Source organism: Sardina pilchardus, chromosome 20, assembly GCF_963854185.1.
Source record: "Sardina pilchardus chromosome 20, fSarPil1.1, whole genome shotgun sequence".
Taxonomy (NCBI): Eukaryota; Metazoa; Chordata; class Actinopteri; order Clupeiformes; family Clupeidae; genus Sardina; species Sardina pilchardus.
In genome coordinates, this window is record NC_085013.1 from 24,763,229 (window position 1) to 24,780,728 (window position 17,500).

At 49.9% G+C, this 17,500-nt stretch overlaps 1 protein-coding gene across 5 annotated transcripts in view; it reads left to right on the forward strand.

Annotated features, from left to right (window-relative positions):
- LOC134067477 (signal-induced proliferation-associated 1-like protein 1) overlaps positions 1 to 17,500 on the forward strand; it is a 71,314-nt gene that overhangs the window by 44,118 nt on the left and 9,696 nt on the right. For 2 of the 5 annotated variants that reach the window (XM_062522758.1, XM_062522759.1), the window contains exons 6-14: positions 362 to 501; positions 1,696 to 1,853; positions 7,874 to 8,453; positions 11,036 to 11,310; positions 11,535 to 11,822; positions 12,247 to 12,399; positions 13,784 to 13,923; positions 15,954 to 16,042; positions 16,665 to 17,152. In XM_062522758.1, coding sequence (XP_062378742.1) covers positions 362 to 501; positions 1,696 to 1,853; positions 7,874 to 8,453; positions 11,036 to 11,310; positions 11,535 to 11,822; positions 12,247 to 12,399; positions 13,784 to 13,923; positions 15,954 to 16,042; positions 16,665 to 17,152 — 2,311 coding nt within the window. The remainder of the gene's footprint in view (positions 1 to 361; positions 502 to 1,695; positions 1,854 to 7,873; positions 8,454 to 11,035; positions 11,311 to 11,534; positions 11,823 to 12,246; positions 12,400 to 13,783; positions 13,924 to 15,953; positions 16,043 to 16,664; positions 17,153 to 17,500) is intronic. The other 3 variants (XM_062522760.1, XM_062522761.1, XM_062522762.1) reach the window with 3 other exon arrangements.

The following is a 17,500-nucleotide window of genomic DNA, read 5'->3' on the forward strand; positions in this document are numbered from 1 at the left end:
ATGTCATTTCATCGTTTTATTGTCCTCAAGGAAATGGTGAAAATGTCACTGCTGCGTAAAGAAGGGAGCTCATTTTACCGCCTTTGTGTGAGTCATAGCCGAGATTTATAAGGGTCTTTTTTTCCATCGCCGTGGAGACTGGCGGTGGGGGGAGAGCGGGCGAGTAAATCAGGTCTGTCTCACTGTGGGAGACGGCCGTGACCTTGCCCCATTCACCGGTAGACAATGGCGTCAATGGGGTGTGTGGAGTGTACGGTTTCTCTAGGACAATAGCTCCGGCTAACGCTAGCGCTTGTGTTAGCGTTCTCCATTCATTGGGTCTTTCTTTTCTTTTTTTTCTCTCTCTCTCTTTTGCTTGCAGCGGATTCCACGGGAACGCACTCCCTCTACACGTCGTACAAGGACTACGAGATCATGTTCCACGTGTCCACCATGCTCCCGTACACGCCCAACAACAAGCAACAGGTCGGCATCCTCACCTCTACCTTGCTCGTGCCCCAGGTGTGGTGCCAGTCCTACTGTACCTGGGCAGTGGGCACCTGGGCGGCCTGGCCTGGCCTGAATCCTCTAGTTGACGTAGGACATATTATTGCAGATGGGCTGTGTGATCTGCCTGTAGCACTGTTACTGCAGATGGCCTGTGTCAGTGGTTCTCAAAGTGTGTGGCAGGCAGACATACTGTTGTCATAAAGAGACAGATGTATGGATTATAACAGCAAAATAGATTCAGCAGAAAACAAAGACGTAAAACAATATTTTAGCGTTGCCATTTTGCCGGGGTAACAGGGTCAGGTGGGGCTTGAACATTCCCCAATGGAACCTCCAAAAATAGAGAGTGACAGAAAAAGTTTGAGAACCATTGGCCTATATGTACAGTACACTGTTACTGCAGATGGCCTATGCTATGCTATTTAACCTTAGTGCTGATGCATGTTTAATGCAGATGGTCTATGTTTTTTTTTTGTTTTTTTTTCGTTAATGCTGTTACATATTACTGCCACTGGCCGGCCCATGTTATCCGATCTGTAGCGCTGTTGAATATGACTGTATAATCCTTTGCCTAAATCAACACCGGCTATAGACAGTAATATGTAACAGCATTAAGGCTAAACATTAAAAAAAAAAAAAAAAAACATAGGCCATCTGCATTAAAGTATTACGTCGTCTTGCTGAAAACAGAGAGACCCTGTTTGGTGATGTATGCTGATATCTCTTCTCACATGCCGCATTATAGAATGTTGTTGCTATGCAACACGTGGAAAACATTCAGTAGCTTCACATGACTGTGGACACTGAAGTGTTTCAGTGGTGTGGTGTTTGTACTGTAAATAAACCTGTGGAGTGAGGGGTTTGTAAATAAAAAGTGATACGTAAATAAAGGGCGTGGCTGGTCTAAGGCCGGTTCTGAGTCGGTTCTAATCATGGAGGTATTGGTTCTAATGGGGCGGTGGTAGTGGTAGTAGTCTGAAAGATGGGGCGGTGGTAGTGGTAGTAGCCTGAAAGTTGTCTGTTCAATTCCCCGACTTCCACCGTTGTGCCCTTGAGCAAGGCACTTAACCCTAGTTAGTTCTAAGTTGCTCCGGGGACAGTGTAGTATAGTGTAATATAGTTGACATTTGTAAGTCACTTCGGGCAAAAAGTGTCTGCTAAGCGTAATGTAAATGTAATGTAAATGATCCGATTCTGCTCCCTCAGCTACTCAGGAAGAGGCACATTGGGAACGACATCGTCACCATCGTCTTCCAGGAGCCCGGAGCTATGCCGTTTACTCCCAAGAACATCCGCTCACACTTCCAGCACGTCTTCATCATCGTTCAAGTGCACAACCCCTGCTGCGACGACACATGCTACAGGTGAGCATACTGTACATCACACACACACACACACACACATACATACACACGCACACAAACAGTACATCACACTTTCACACACATACATCATGCACACACACACACGGACACACACACATACATTACTGTGCATCACGCACACACTTACATCTCACACATACACACAAACACATACATCACGCACGCATCATGCACACACATACTGTATAACACACACACACACACACACACACACACACACACACACACACACATTACTTGTTGCCACTCTTATCACAGGCCTGTGCTACCCAGACTCTTAACTGAGACAGCGGCTCATGTTTTTCTTCTTTGCTCTCGCCTCCTTTTCTATCAGACTTGAAACACTTTTGTTCTCACGAAACACTTTGCTTGTTTGAACTGGAAGTTTCTCTCTGTTGCAAGAGACCTTTTCTCTCTCTGTGTGTAATGTGTAAGTGCATTTGTGTGTGTGTGTGTGTGTGTGTGTGTGTGTGTGTGTGTGTGCATTCATGTGTGTATTCATGTGTGTCTGTGTGTCCGTCAGAGAGAGTATGAGTACATTTGTGCATGTGGGTGTGTAGGTGGGTGCATCAGAGAGAGAGAGAGAGAGTACAATTGTGTGTGTGTGTGTATGTGTAGGTGCATGTGTGTGTGTGAGAGAGAGAGAGAGAGAGAGAGAGAGAGAGAGAGAGAGAGAGAGAGAGAGAGAGAGAGAGAGAGAGAGTATGAGTACATTTGTGTGTGTGTGTGTGTGTGTGTGTGTGTGCCTGATCGACCGTTGGTGAGCTGATAACGCTCCAGTAGCTAGCAATTCCCCCTGCAGCTGCTGTGTGAGTGCTGGAGAGATGGCTAGTGCCCAGAGCTGAGTGAGAATACTGCGAGTGCTAGCGGAGCTGGCTAGCTAACGTGGAGTGTTAAGTGAGAACTCTATATGAGAGTGGGGAGCTGGCTAGCGTACAGCGCTAAGTGAGAACTCTGTGTGAGTGTGGGGAGCTGGCTAACTAGCGCAGAGCATTAAAGTGAGAACTCTGTGTGAATACAGGTGGAGCTGGCTAACTAGCATAGAGCGCTAAGTGAGACCTCTGTGTGAGTGTGGGGAGCTGGCTAACTAGCATAGAGCACTAAGTGAGAAGTCTGTGTAAGTGCAGGTGGAGCAGGCTGACTAGCGTAGAGCGCTAAGTGAGAACTCTGGTTCCTTCTACCCCATGGTGTGTTTCTCTCACTCTCTTCATATCAGATTTTATTTTACATCTCTCATTGCTGTCTCACACTGACGCACGCAAACACACAGAGGCACACAAACACACATATAAAAAGATAACAAAAAACCCAGAAACACACACGCACGCGCGCGCACACATACACACACACACACACACACACACACACACACACACACAGAGAGATACACCATCCCCAGCGCTATTTTGCATCTCTCTCCCTGTCGCTGTCACATTCTCTCCCATCCTCTCTCTCTTCCCTTGGCCTCTCTCCTCTCTTCTGTCCCTTGCTACGCCACTCATCCCCCACCCCCCAAGCCCCCTTCCCCTCCCCATGCCTGCGGGCCCTGGAGCCAGAGCAGTCTGAAGGAGTTAGCCAGCGCGCGGTTGAAGGATTCCCTTCCCAGGAGCGGCAGAAGAGAGAACACGAGCGGCAGTGTGTGTGTGTGTGTGTGTGTGTGTGTGTGTGTGTGTGTCTGTCTGTCTCCAGTGCTCTTCAGCAGCAACACGCTCCTCTCCGAGCTCATATCATTCGGAGCTCTCACAGCGATCACCAGTAGTAGCACCAGGACCTGCTCCACGGTCCCCACCCCAGTCCACCCCAGTCCAGCCCGGCCCGGCCCAGCCCAGGGCCTGCTCTCGCTGGGTGGCGTGTTTGGAAGCGAGCCACCTTTGCTCTCTGCCTGTGAGCGCACCATCTGTGACGTCACGCAGGCGAGGGGGAACTCTGCAGCTTAAATCTTTGTGTGTGTGTATGTGTGTGTGTGTGTTTGTGTACGCGCATGTGTGTTTTTGGATTGGACACTTGTTTTTGGATGGAGTATAGTACAGACCGGACGGACTGGATCTCGAGGAACACCTGGAGGGTTGGGAATTTTTCGGGAAGCAGAGAGGAATACCTGGACTTTTTCTCTGTGGACGTGTCGTAGATTTGTCTGGACATACTTGGATGTGTGTGTGTGTGTGTGTTGTGCTCGTCCCCGCGGTGATCTTCCTCGTGTTTCTCGGCATTCTGCCCGCTGGTCGCTGACCTCTGCAGCGGGGAGACGCGTCTCGTCACCCTGTAAACACTTCATCTTCATCTTCCTCTTCCTCGGTCAGACCCCAGAGGAAGAGCAAGCTTTTGAGGTCATCGCTCTCTGAGGAACAACAACAACCAACTCTTTAGCAGAGCAGCCTGGACACACACACACACACACACACACACACACACACACACACACACACACACACACACTCATACACACTGTCTGAACCCCTGGGACAGGTCACCCTTTGAGGAGCAGTGAGCAACAGTGACCGCTGCCACTTGAGGACACCAGGGGGACACTTCTCTCGCTCACACACACACACACACACACACACACACAGGAGGAGTTTGAAAGGACGGTTCCGGTCAGATTGTTTCCTCTGGTGGTGTCTGTAGAACAGTGGAACCTCAGTGGATATGAATCAACGATTTTCTGGTGCCGTTGTGGCGTTCTAGCTGGGTGGAACCTTGCAGAACGGAACGGATCGGATTAGGTCAGGTCTGTGGTTCTCTGGTGCTGTGCTGGCATCCTGACGGAGCGGAACTTTGGAGGACTGGTCGGATCTGCAATTCTCTGGAAGAGGCGTTCTGACCCTGACACTCCGTGTGTGTGTGTGTTAGTGTGTGTGTGTGTGTTGCTCAGGGCTCTGTGTTGTCAACGCTGAGCGTGTGTGAGTGAGCGCCTCTGTGCTGGAGCGTCAAAGGAAGAGTCGGAGAAGGTAGGCAGGGTGCACGTGTGTGTGTGTGTGTGTGTGTGTGTGTGTGTGTGTGTGTGTGTGTAGAGGCAGAGATCGAGAGGTAGAGATTGAGGGAGGGTTTGGGATTGTTCTGTTATGTATTGTCAGAGGTGAGAGAATGAAATGGATGCAGCACACATGAAACACAACACACACACACACACACACACACACACACACACACAAACAAGCACTCTCACTCTCAAGTGTTAGAGGTGAAATAGAGAGGGAGTAGATTGGAGACTCTTACTGTCAACCTCCCACAAGATGAACATAGAACACACACACACACACACACACACACACACACACACACACACAGAATGCACATCGAACACACACTCGCACAAACTAATACGAGCTCCCACAGAGAGAGAGAGAGAGAGAGAGATCATGTGTCTACTCTTGTTATTTTGATCGCTCTCAACCTCCATCAGCATCCACCCACTGCTCTCCGTCGTGATCTCCCAGAATGCCACTCTCCTCCTATAGGACCACCGCTGTGTGTGTTGGTGGAGCTCTGCACGTGCATGCGGCTCCTTTCTAAAGCAATCCTGTGTGTGTGTGTGTGTGTGTGTGTGTGTGTGTGTGTGTGTGTGTGTGTGTGTGTGTGTGTGTGTGTGTGTGTGTGTGTGTGTGTGTGTGTGTGTGTGTGTGTGTGTGTGTGTGTGTGTGTGTGTGTGTGTGTGTAGGAGGCAGCCTGCTCTGTGCTGTGAGAGTTCTCTCCAATGATGCGAAGCCCCGTTCACATATATGGCGATTTGCCCTTTACTTATCGCCTAAAAAGTCTAAATTATTTTAACTTAGTTGTGTTGACGACACTTTGCGTCGTCGCCAGTGGTTTTTGTCGCCCGTAATCGCTGAATTTACAAGAGACCACTGCATGATCTCATGGTTAGTTGCTCGCAGTGTGTGAACGGGACTTGGGGGTTGGCTGAGGGCTTCGCCATGGCGACGCCGGCGTCAGCACGGCGCGGCACTGGCGGGCTGTCGTCGGCGGCGCTGAGTGGACCGAGTTCTGATCTTCACACGCCTGGGCTGGCAGCGGCCCGTCGCCCCGTTAGCTTAACGCGAGACGAGCCGCGGTCGGACACGTCACGCAACGCTCTTGACTCTAATGGGCTGGATGGAGAGCGCGTCGCTCCGCGCGCATGAAGCCAGCCGAGAGAGTCGGGCGAACTCTTCGTCTTCCACTTCATCCTCGTCTCCCTCCTCTTCTTCTTTTTCTTCTTCTTCCTTGTCTCCCTTCTTTTCTTCTTCTTCTCTTCATCTTCGTCATCATCTTCTTCTTCTTCTTCTTCTTCATCTCTCTTCCATCCTTCTTCTTTCTCTCTCTCTGTAGCCCTCGTCAGGCTGACTTTGTTTATTGTCTTCATGCTGGCTGTGTGTCTCCTCCAGGTTAGTGAGTGTTTTTTTTTTTATTATGATGCTCTCTGCTTTGCTGATGAATTAGTCTCAGTCAACTTAACTTTGTGTATTATTGTGTGTGTGTGTGTGTGTATGTGTGTGTGTGTGTGTGTGTGTGTGTGTGTGTGTGTGTGAGATTGATTGCATGCCTGTTTGTGTGCGTGACAGTGGGTGTAAGTCTTATGTGTGCTTTTGACTGAGAGTGCTCAGGATAGCATGAATGTGTGTGTGTGAGAATCATGTGTGTATCTCAGTGTGTGTATGTGTGTGTGTGTGGGGGGGGGCTCTGAACAATAGCAGAGGGTCCAGCATTTCAGGCAGGTCCCCTCTGTAGACTAAATGTGGGAACTGGAGCCGATGGAGGTTGGTTGTGGGGCGATGATTTGACTAAAAGGAGCGGAGTGGAGTGGCGTAGCGTGGCGTGGAGTTGAGTTGAGCTGAGCGGCCGGACTCCTGCAACCTGAGCTGGAGGAGGCCCGAGGGAGCCATCGCCCTCCTTTGTGTGCGGCAGAGAAAAGAGAAAGGGGTCTAGGGAGGAGCGAACGCCCCCGGGAGAGGGTTCACTTAAGAGCAGAGAAAAGAAAAGAAAAGCGACTGAGAGAGAGCATGAGAGAGAGAGAGAGCGTGAGTGAGAGAGTATGAGAGAGGGAGAGAGAGAGTGAGAGAGAGAGAGTGAGCGAGAGAGAGAGAGATGTGACATTTTTTTCCCCCTTTCTTTTTCAGTTTCTCTGCTCTTGCATTGGCCCACACCTTGGGGCCTAGTGTTAGCTCAGCTGGACTCTTTTGTGTGTTGTGCTGCTGTCAGCCAAGCTCATCCCTCTCTCTCTCACACACACACACACACACACACACACTACGATGCACATTCACCAGGACAAGATGATATCGCGTTGACGTCCCCTGTGCTCCCAGGATTGTGTGTTTTTCTCCGACGACTTTGGTCCCTCGCGCTGACCAGCTTTTCACCTTTGGAGGATTGAGGAGCAGAAAGTGTGTTTGGTGTTTATGTTGTGTGTGTGTGTTTGTGTAGGGGGTGTGTGTAGGGTGTGTGTGTGCGCTCTGTTGTCTCTCTGGGGAGTCTCTGCGCGCTGCTGCTTGGCGGAATATGCTAACTGACATTGACTAGCTCGCAACAGAAATGGGTAAAAAAGGAAAAACTCTTCTTTTATCTCTCTGGCATCGCGCTGATTCTGTCTCTTTTTCTCTCCTCCCTTTTTCATCCTCCTCTTTGCTTTTTAAATGCAATTTCTATCTTTCTCTCTTTCTACTCGTTTTATGATATTCTCTCTCCTGTGGCTGGTGTGTGTGTCCTCATCATCACTGTATGTCTGTTAAGCACCATTTTTTATTCTCCCTCCCTCTCTCTTCTCCTCTTCTCCTCTCTGTGACTGTTTGTCTCTATCTCTCTCTCTCTCTTTATATTTCTATCTCTTTTGCTCTCTCTTCCTCTCTCTCCCTCTCTCTCTCTGTGACTGTTTGTCTCTATCTCTCTCTGTCTCTCCCTCTCTCTCTCTTTTCTCTCTCACTCTCTCTCCTTCTCTCTCTATCTCTCTCTCTCTCTCTCTTTCTGTTTCTCTCTCCTTTCTCTCTCTCTCCTCTCTCCTCTCTCTCTCTCTCTCTCCGCAGCGTGGCCGTCACCCGCTCCCGTGACGTCCCATCGTTCGGACCGCCGGTTCCGCGGGGCGTGACCTTCCCCAAGTCCACCGTCTTCCGGGACTTCCTGCTGGCCAAGGTGGTCAACGCCGAGAACGCGGCGCACAAGTCGGACAAGTTCCGCGCCATGGCGACGCGCACGCGCCAGGAGTACCTGCGCGACCTGGCCGAGCGCCACGTGACGGCCACGCCCGTGGAGCCCGCCGGGAAGTTCCCCTTCATCTCGCTGGCGCACCGCAAGCGGGAGCGGAGCCGGCCCTACAGCGGCGCGGAGCTGCGCGGGCCCGGCGCCCTCACCTGGCTGGTCCACGCCGAGGACCAGACGGCCGGCGCCGAGCGCGAGTGCGTGCTGGCCGTGTCCAGCGAGCTGCTGCTGCTGCTGGACCGCCAGGCCAAGGCCGTGGTGTTCAGCTGCGCCGTGCGCGACGTGATTGGCTGGTCGCTGGGCAGCCCCGCCTCCATGAAGGTCTTCTACGAACGGGGCGAGAGCGTGTCGCTGCGGTCCATCAACAACAACACCGAGGACTTCGGCGAGGTGGTCAAGCGACTCGAGGTCAGTGCCAAGCCCACTACTGCAGTTGCCATGGCTACATCTTGTTTTACCCAAATCACATCTGGAACATCATAGAAATGTCTAATAACTAATAACTATCAAAATGACCCCCAACCTCAATGGCATCCATAGATTTATATAGTGACTAGCTGATGCTGCAATAGTTGTAAAGTGCAGCTTCCTGGTGACGTGTTTTGTTAAAGGGAGGGACAGTCAACATGATAGCTATTATGTAATAACAATAATGTTATTATTTGCTTATTTAGTTAGTTATTGAACATTTAACATGGGTACTACAGTGAAAATTACTCCCAAGCCATTGTAACCACTGCTCGTGCCTGTTGTTCTAGTCAAGAGATGATGCATGTTGTCATGACGATGATGCACATTGTCATGTCATCGCTCAGGTGATGATTGTTTTAGATTTAGACAGACCCGTGTCATTACCTCTGGTGTGACACCTGCCCCGTCATCATCTCTGCTGAATCACCACCCTCCAGCTATCCTGTAACAGGAAGACATTATTATTATATATATACAGTGTACTGTATATAATATTCTAGTTAAGTGTAGGCTATGCACAGAGAAGAATTACAGTGGAAGGGCGTCAGCCCATATAGAAGTTTGTTAGAGGTATAGAGAGAGTCAGCAGACGGGAGGTACAGTACATCCTCCATACTGGAATATCCGAGCTGCTACTGTAGGTGCTGTTCCGTGATACAACCCTGCAGCTACTCTTTATGTCTTTGGCAAAGTAGTCCTCTCACTTATGCAATCATGTTACTACAGATAGTAGGATTTGTGTTGTCTGTGTACCTGCAAGCATTTCACATGTATAACCACTTATATGCAATACTAAAATAGGTGTGTGTGTGTGTCTGTGTGTGTCTACTGTACATGTGAAGGAGTGTGTGGATTGCATGCTCACACACATATCTCCTCTCATGCAACAATACGTTTAAGTAATGCATACTAGGAGTGGTTGTGTGTGTGTGTATATGTGTGTATACCTGCGTGCATGCTCACACACATATTGGTATCATCATGATGATGTGCGGAAAAGCTTGTGTTACATCACTGCAGTTACAAGTTGGGCAAGAGTGTTTTTTTATAGCGTGTGTGTCTGAACACTGAGATGAGTTTGTGCCTGCAGGCTGACATGTCGGGGACATTTATAATAGATACTGTGCCTCAGCACGTCCTGCCTAAGAGTAGGACACCTCACAGGACGTGTGCGGTTGATTGGCTGGGTGCCCAATATCTCAGGTGATGATTGGTGGATGACGGGGTGCAAGCCCAGCTCCTGGTCCTGGTGTTTTCATCTCGTGTCTGGACGTGTATGGCTGTTGACGTTACTGTGTTGCCCTCGTGCATGGAGATGTTGTTGTTGCACAAACACGGCCAGGCTGAGTTTAGACTCAGTAGCAGTTGGGGTAATGTTTTGTTTTTCTTAAGTCGGTAATTCGCCACAGATGTGTGCAGATTGCTATCTGTGTGTGTGTGTGATTGTGTGTACGTGTGTGTAAGTGAGTGAGTGAGTGAGTGTGTGTCAGTAACAGAGCCTGTCAGGGTTATCTCAGTTGATAAGTTGCTGCCATCACAGTTTAATCCCAAACGGCAGCAAACCCTGTGCCGGATCTGAGCCTGACGTGAGCCAGACGTGAGCCGGACTCTGCTGCTCTGTGCGGCGTGCTGCTGTATCTCAGGGTGAACTCCAGTCCAGATGCTCAGCTGATCACTGAAGGGCCGCTCGCTGATTGCAAGGCAAGGCTTGTGATTGGCTGCTGGCGGCTGGCTAATTGTGTGGCTAGGCTTGTGATTGGCTGCTGGCAGCTAGCTGACTAAGTGGCAAGGCTTTTGATTGGCTGTTGGCAGTTGACTGATGAAGTGGCAAGGCTCATGATTGGGTGACTGATTGACTGACTGACTGATTGGTGAGGCTCCTGATTGACTGCTGGCTGACTAAAAGGCGAAGCTGGCGTACTTTAATCTTTGTGTGACTTCAGAGGATAGACAGACTTTAAGCAGTTCCCAGGCAGCGTGGGAGGATATCCTGGGACTGAAAACAGTGTGCATGGTTTTTATTAAAACTTAGTCAAGCAAAGAAATCGATTGGACATGTTAGATAAACCAGATCACAATGTTACTTTGCAATCTGTTTGCCATCTCCTCTATGAAAGAGGTTTATTGTTTATTCTTAAACTCCGATGTCGCATAAGGAACGAATCATGCAAATTACACAGTAAAACGGAACTATGTTGGACTGGTCAGTTTGTTTGTTTATAGATAAACAGGAGAAGAGGCATCAAGATCCATTTTTCAGCATAATAATGCAAAAGCTTTTTAGCTTCTGATCCATGTAATGGTTCAATCAAGGAGTTTTAAATATTTCCTCTGCTTTCCTGTCCTCTATCCTTCTCTCCTCTCGTCCTCTCTTCTCCTCTCCTCTCCCCCTCTCCCCTCCTTTCTCCTCTCCTCTCCCCCTCTCTCCTCCTCTCCTCTCCTCTTCTCTCCTCTCCTCTCCTCTCCCCCTCTCTACCCCTCTCCTCTCCTCCCCTCTCCTCTCCTCCTCTCTCCCCCAGCTCCTGTCTAAGGGCTGCCAGACTACGGAGATGACCCTGCGCCGGAACGCTCTGGGCCAGCTGGGTTTCCACGTCAACTTCGAGGGCATCGTGGCGGAGGTGGAGCCGTACGGCTACGCGTGGCAGGCGGGGCTCCGGCAGGGCAGCCGATTGGTGGAGATCTGCAAGGTGTCGGTGGCGTCGCTCTCCCACGAACAGATGATCGACCTGCTGCGGACGTCCGTCACCGTGAAGGTGGTCATCATCCCGCCCCACGAGGACTCCACCCCACGCAGGTGATTGGCAGGGAAGGGGACAGGAGGGACGGGGGGGTTTGGAGATTGTGATTGGGTGATTCAGAGAAAAGAAAGGGATTATGGGTAATGTAGTTTCCATCCCCCTCTCACAGCAAGTGACTGAGGACAAGAGGAACATTTGGTTGGAGAGAGTGATGATGATGATATAAACCCTGGCTACAGAAAGGGCTTTTGGGTAACGTAGTTTCTTTTCTCTCACACAGAGGCTGCTCAGAAATGTACCACATGCCGCTGGTGGACTACAAGAACCATAAGGAGGGCATGCCATACGAGCTGAAGTTCCCCTTCCGCAGCAACAACAACAACAAGTGGCCGCGCTCGTCGGGCAGCCCGCAGCAGACGGTGGGCTCGTCGGCCCAGAGCCGCGGCACGGGCATGGGGGGCACGCTCATCAAGGCGCCCGCCGCCGAGTACTCCGACCGCAGCGGGGTCATCCCGCGCAGCGTGTCCAGCGACGGACGACCCATGAACCCCAAAAGGTCAGCAGGGAGGTGAGATGATGATGAGGTTACACAAGGGTCAGTGTGTGGGGTGGGAAGATGAGACTGTACATCTGTATGCATTGGTGTGATGGGGAACAAGATAATGGGTTTCAGTGCACTTCAGAGGGGATGTATACAAGTTGTATCTGTACTGGAAACAATGTATTTTATAATAAAGCAAAGACTCTGATCACAGACACATTACTGTAGATCTTTACAACTCTCCCCCTCTCTCTCTCTTTCTCTCTCTCTCTTCCTCTCCCTGCCTTTCTCTCACTTCTTCTCCCTACCTCTCTTTTTCTCTCTTCCTCCGTACCTCTCTGTCTGTCTGTCTGTCTATCTCTCGCTCTTTCTCTCCCTGCCTCTTTCTTGCTCTTCCTCTCTCCATCTCTCTCTTCCTCTCTTCCTCTCTCTTTCTCTCCCTCTCTCTCAGGTACTCTCCAGGGTCTGATAACTACGCGTTGGCGTGCTCTATAGTGATGGGCCGCTCGCCACACATGCGGAACTCCCCCAGCGGTGCCCCCTACGCCAGCGATGCCAACACTGCCGGCACTGCCCACTGGAGACAGAAGTCTATGCCTGAGGGGTACGGCACTTAGTATCACGCTTAAACACGTATAACACAATAACATCAAACAGGTCCCTGGTCCCCTGTTGGCAGAGTGCGTGGCTAAGTGGTCTAAAGGGGGATAGAGGCTGCCTGGCATTTGGAAGATTGCCGGTTTGAGTCCCAGATGGTTTCTTGATGTTGTGTGTCCTGCCCTTGAACAAGGCTGCATCTTGAATTTCCCCTTGGGGACCAATAAATTATCTATCTATCTATCTATCTATCTATATATCTATATATCTATATCTATCTATATATCTATCTATCTGTCTATCTGTCTGTTTATCTGTCTGTCTGTCTGTCTGTCTGTCTATCTGCATTGTCTCAGTTCAAATGGGCACCAGCTTATGTTCAGGGTTACCTACGATGGTGTCTCATCTTGGGGGGTGGGGGGGGTCGTCTACAGCTCTCAACTGCTTATCGCCACAGAAACCACATGTAAGCAGCATTGGCTGGGAAAGGATTAACTAACTTAAGTCCGCTGGTCCAACTTTAATCAAACATGGCTATTGGAGGCACAGGCCGAAGTGGTGCAGCATCACACTAATGCTGCCCATACAGCAGACATCAGAAGACTTGGAACAGATTGGGCAAAGACTTTCAAAAGACTACAGTCTTTTCTCTCATCTGAAGACAAGTCACAGATTTTATAGTCGCAAACTAGTCACAGGCTGTGATTTTGCAAAGACTGGGAATCTTGCAGGGTCACTATTTACAAGACTGCAACTAGGCCGCAACTCCAGTAAAAACTCCCCAATTTTCATTCCGACTTTGGAAATTTAATCTCTGACTGTGGACTCGCTTGATATTCACGTGGTTTAAGGCCAGCGTTAGACTAACCGATAAAGCAGAAGGCGCACCACCAAACTGTACCCAACTGCTGGCCCTTAACCTGATACAGTGTTAAAGTATCTATCTATCTATCTATCTATCTATCTACAGTGGTGTATATTGCTAACTGCTGTGCCACTCTAGTGCTAATATTCACTCCTGATTCCTGGAGGCACAGGTCAGAGGTACAGAGCTTCTGGGCAGCCTGGTACTGAAACTAACCCATAAACCTGCAGCTGTCGCTTAACATGTATGGAGGATGTGATATGAATCCACACTGAAATACTAGAAAGTCATTTTCACTCTCAATACTAATGATTCAGAGAGAACATCAGGAATAACTACAAAATTTGCTGCATTTATTTCCAAATTTGACCTATTTAATTACATGCTATTTTTTGAGGATTTCACATCATAATGTATGCTTAGCAAGCCACTTTAACCACTATAGGAGCCATTAACCATCACAGAGCTTCCAGATCACCCAGATCTAACACACCTAACTTTTTCCATTTCCCACAATGCACCTCAGGTTCAACGCTAACAGGAACTCTCCGCTGGTGTCAGAGCGGCAGAACCTGAACGAGGTGGTTAACGGGGTGAAGGTCACCCCCTGCTGGCCAAGAGTGGTGGACGGGGAGGCACCCCGAGGAACCGAAAGAACCCCAACAGGTGAGTTGACAGAATCCCAACAGGTGAACAGATAGAACCTCAACAGGTGGTGAACAGATAGAACCTCAACAGGTGAAAAGATAGAATCCCAACAGGTGAACAGGTAGAGCCTCAACAGGTGAATACACAGAGCCCGAACAGGTGAACAGGTAGAACACCAACAGGTGTGAACAGATGGAGCCCCCACAGGTGAACAGATAGAATGTCAACAGGTGATGAATACACAGAGCTCCAACAGGTGAACAGATTGAACCCCAGTAGGTTAGTGAATTGAACCCCAGTAGGTTAGGCAACAGAGCCGCGATGGATGAGTGAGAGGATGACCGGAGATGATGACCCCACAACAGGTGATGACACGCAGGAAACAGCAGCTATTAAGATCGAGCAGCTAGCAGGAGCAGCTAAAGGGCCGTTCACACCAAGAACGATAACTATAAACAAATAGCCCTCGTTATATGAATGACGACATACACACATAAACTATAACAATAACCTATCACATTTTAGCCATCACATTCACTAACACGAGGAGAGACTGATCGTTATCGTTGGTCGGTGTGGAAACTTTCATCGCTATGGTTATAGTTATCGTTATGGTTATAGTTATCTTTATGGTTATAGTTATCGTTATCGTTATCGTTCTTGGTGTAAAATGCCGCTTAAGACATGGGACTGTGCGAAAGACAAAGCAGCGCGCTACAGATTCAGGTGGCTGAATGCTCTGAGCCAGCTGGTTAGACCCTTAAGGCCTCTCCAACTGCCTGTGCCGACATGAGCATGGCGTACTCTGCTTTCCACATTCAATTACATTAGATTCCATTGTTCCAGCGCCAAACCCTTTCGCTGGCGCCTAAGGTCTGTTCTGCTTTTGATAGAATCCACTCCAAAAAAAATCCATTGTTCATCGAATCCCTGTCAGTTGAAGATTTGGCCGCTAGTGTGCAACGGAAGGTGACAAAAACGTGTCAACGTTCTCATGTAGGTGTGTAGAGTCCTTTTAAGATCTGCTCGTTGGCTGTGCAAATAAGCAAGCTCAGGTGGTCATCCCTAAGACCTGGGGTGGCTTCAGACCTCCTGGACCAGGATTAGTCACTACTGTGCACATCACTTCAGCTTACTGGAGCAGACACACATCTCAGACCGCCCAGCTCAAGAGCAGACAAGCCTCAGGACAGCCAGAGATACATGGGAGAGAGTGTGTGTGTGTGTGTGTGTGTGTGTGCGTGTGCAAGGTAGTCTGGGTGACAGGGAGAAAGAGTGTGTGCGTCTGTGTGCGTGTGTACGTATAAGAGAGTGTGTTGGAAAGAGAGGACTGTGTTTGAGAGAGTTTGTATGTGTGTGAGAGGGAGTGTAAGAGGGAGTGTGTGTGTGTGTGTGTGTGTGTTAGTGATGGGAATGTGTGTGAGCAGGAGTGTGAAGGAACAGACAGGATTAAGTCGTGCAGTGGAGAGAGAGCGTCCACACCGGCGACCCTGTCCAGGGGAGAAGGTTAATCCTCGTCTGGATGGCGGCTGCTGCAGCTGCTGTTTCAGACACGTGTGAGTGTCTGAGTGTGTGTGTGTGTGTGAGTGAGAGAGTCCAGTTCTCCTGCACGCTGGCCCACTTATGCAGACTAGCACAATCCAACCCGAACCATCATAGATTAACACGGACCAGCCCAGACTAGCATAAACTAGCACAGACCAACCTAGACTATCATAGATTAAAGCGGACCAACCCAGACTAGCATAAACTAGCACAGAGCAACCCAGATCAAAGACCTGCATAGACCAGCAGAATCGTGCAGACCAACCCAGATCAGCGCAGAGCTTTCACAACAGCTACTGCACATCTACCATCATCAGCAGCCTAATGCAGCATTACTGCAGGCTCTCTGGGGTGGGGTGCACACATGATAGTGATTAAGGACTGTTGTAGAGGTTACTCTTCTGTGTTGCCATCTGCCTGGTCGTGACACTGTTTTTCCTGTGTGTGTGTGTGTGTGTGTGTGTGTGTGTGTGTGTGCGTGTGTGCGCCCACCTGTTTCACAGAACCACCTACCCCAAAGCCCAAACCAGCCATCAGCACCACAGAACAACAAGATGGAGGCTCAACCCACTCTCCCTGCAAGAGCTCCAAGGTAAGGCCATGCCACCACTTTACTGCACTTCACAACACTTAACCTCACTTTACTGTAGTTCATTGACTTGCAGACTTAGCACTGAAGGCTGAACAGTTATATCTCCAACCAGATTTGAATTGAATGTTGAATTGAATGCTTAATTCTTGCTCATTTGAATTGCCACTGCCTATTGCTTTAGACAAAGAGAAATACTGGTACATAGCACAAATTGTTTCCAGATCATAATCTGAAATTCCTACCTGGGACGTCAGAATGATCTCTAGGGGGCGATGTGGTACTTGTAGCGTCCATTCCATTGTTGCACCCAAGGGCCAACGGTGACCCCGGGACCTGAGGTCATTTCCTGATCGCACCGCACCTCTCTCTTCTACTCAACTTCTATCATGCTTCTCTATCTTTATATCTGAATAAAGACAAAAAGCCCCACAAATATTGAGCGACTTACTTGATTTAAACCCTTTTGCTGGTACGGTTTTGGGGCGATCTTCTCTGCTTCCTTCCAGGATGTTGTTGCTTTCTTGAGTTCTGCCTCGACAGACCCTCTCCAGCTGTTTCTACAAATATTGAGTACTTCATAAAAAAGAATGAGCCGCCATCTTGTTTGTGTGTGCCTGTACAGACGGAGCCTCCTTACTCCAGCCAATCAAGCAGCAACACGCTCTCAAGCACCGCCTCCAGCTCCACCCACAGCGACGAGAAGTGGTACGAGATTGGCTGTCGCTCGGGGGCGGGTTCTCGTCCCGACTCGGAGCTCAACGGCTTCGCTGGGGCCGGCGGTGGCAGCAGCGGCTACCTCCAGGGGGCGTCGACGGACAGCGGAATCGACGCCACGTCCTACGGGGCGACCCTGACCAGTAACGCGCCGCTCGTCCTGCCGGCGCGGGCCTCCAAGGAGAAGACCCCCTCCCCCTCCGCCTCCGCCTCGTGTGCCTGGAGCGAGGGCTCGTCGGCGGGCAGGCGGGCGTCCGATGTCCCCTCTCCCCCGGCGGAGGCGTCCTCCATCAGCCCCGTGGACAGCCCCGAGGAACCGGCCAAGAGCCCCAGCAACTACCCACCTGCCCCCGACGCCAGCGGCTACCCCCGCAGCGACGCGGCCTCGCACTCCAGGTACACACACACACACACACACACACACACACACACACACACACACACACACACACACACACACACACACACACACACACATGTGCATGCAGTCACACACATGCACACATGCAGACTAGTACACTAGCACTCATGTAGTAGCCTCTTACTCCAGGAACATAGATACACACACACACACACTCACACAGACACACTCTCACACATGCACATGCAGACTAGTACACTAGCACAAAAGGTGCACACAGGCATGCATATACATTCATGTAGCCTTTTACTCCAGGAACATAGATACGCACACACACTCACACACACACACACACACACACACACACACACACACAAACACAC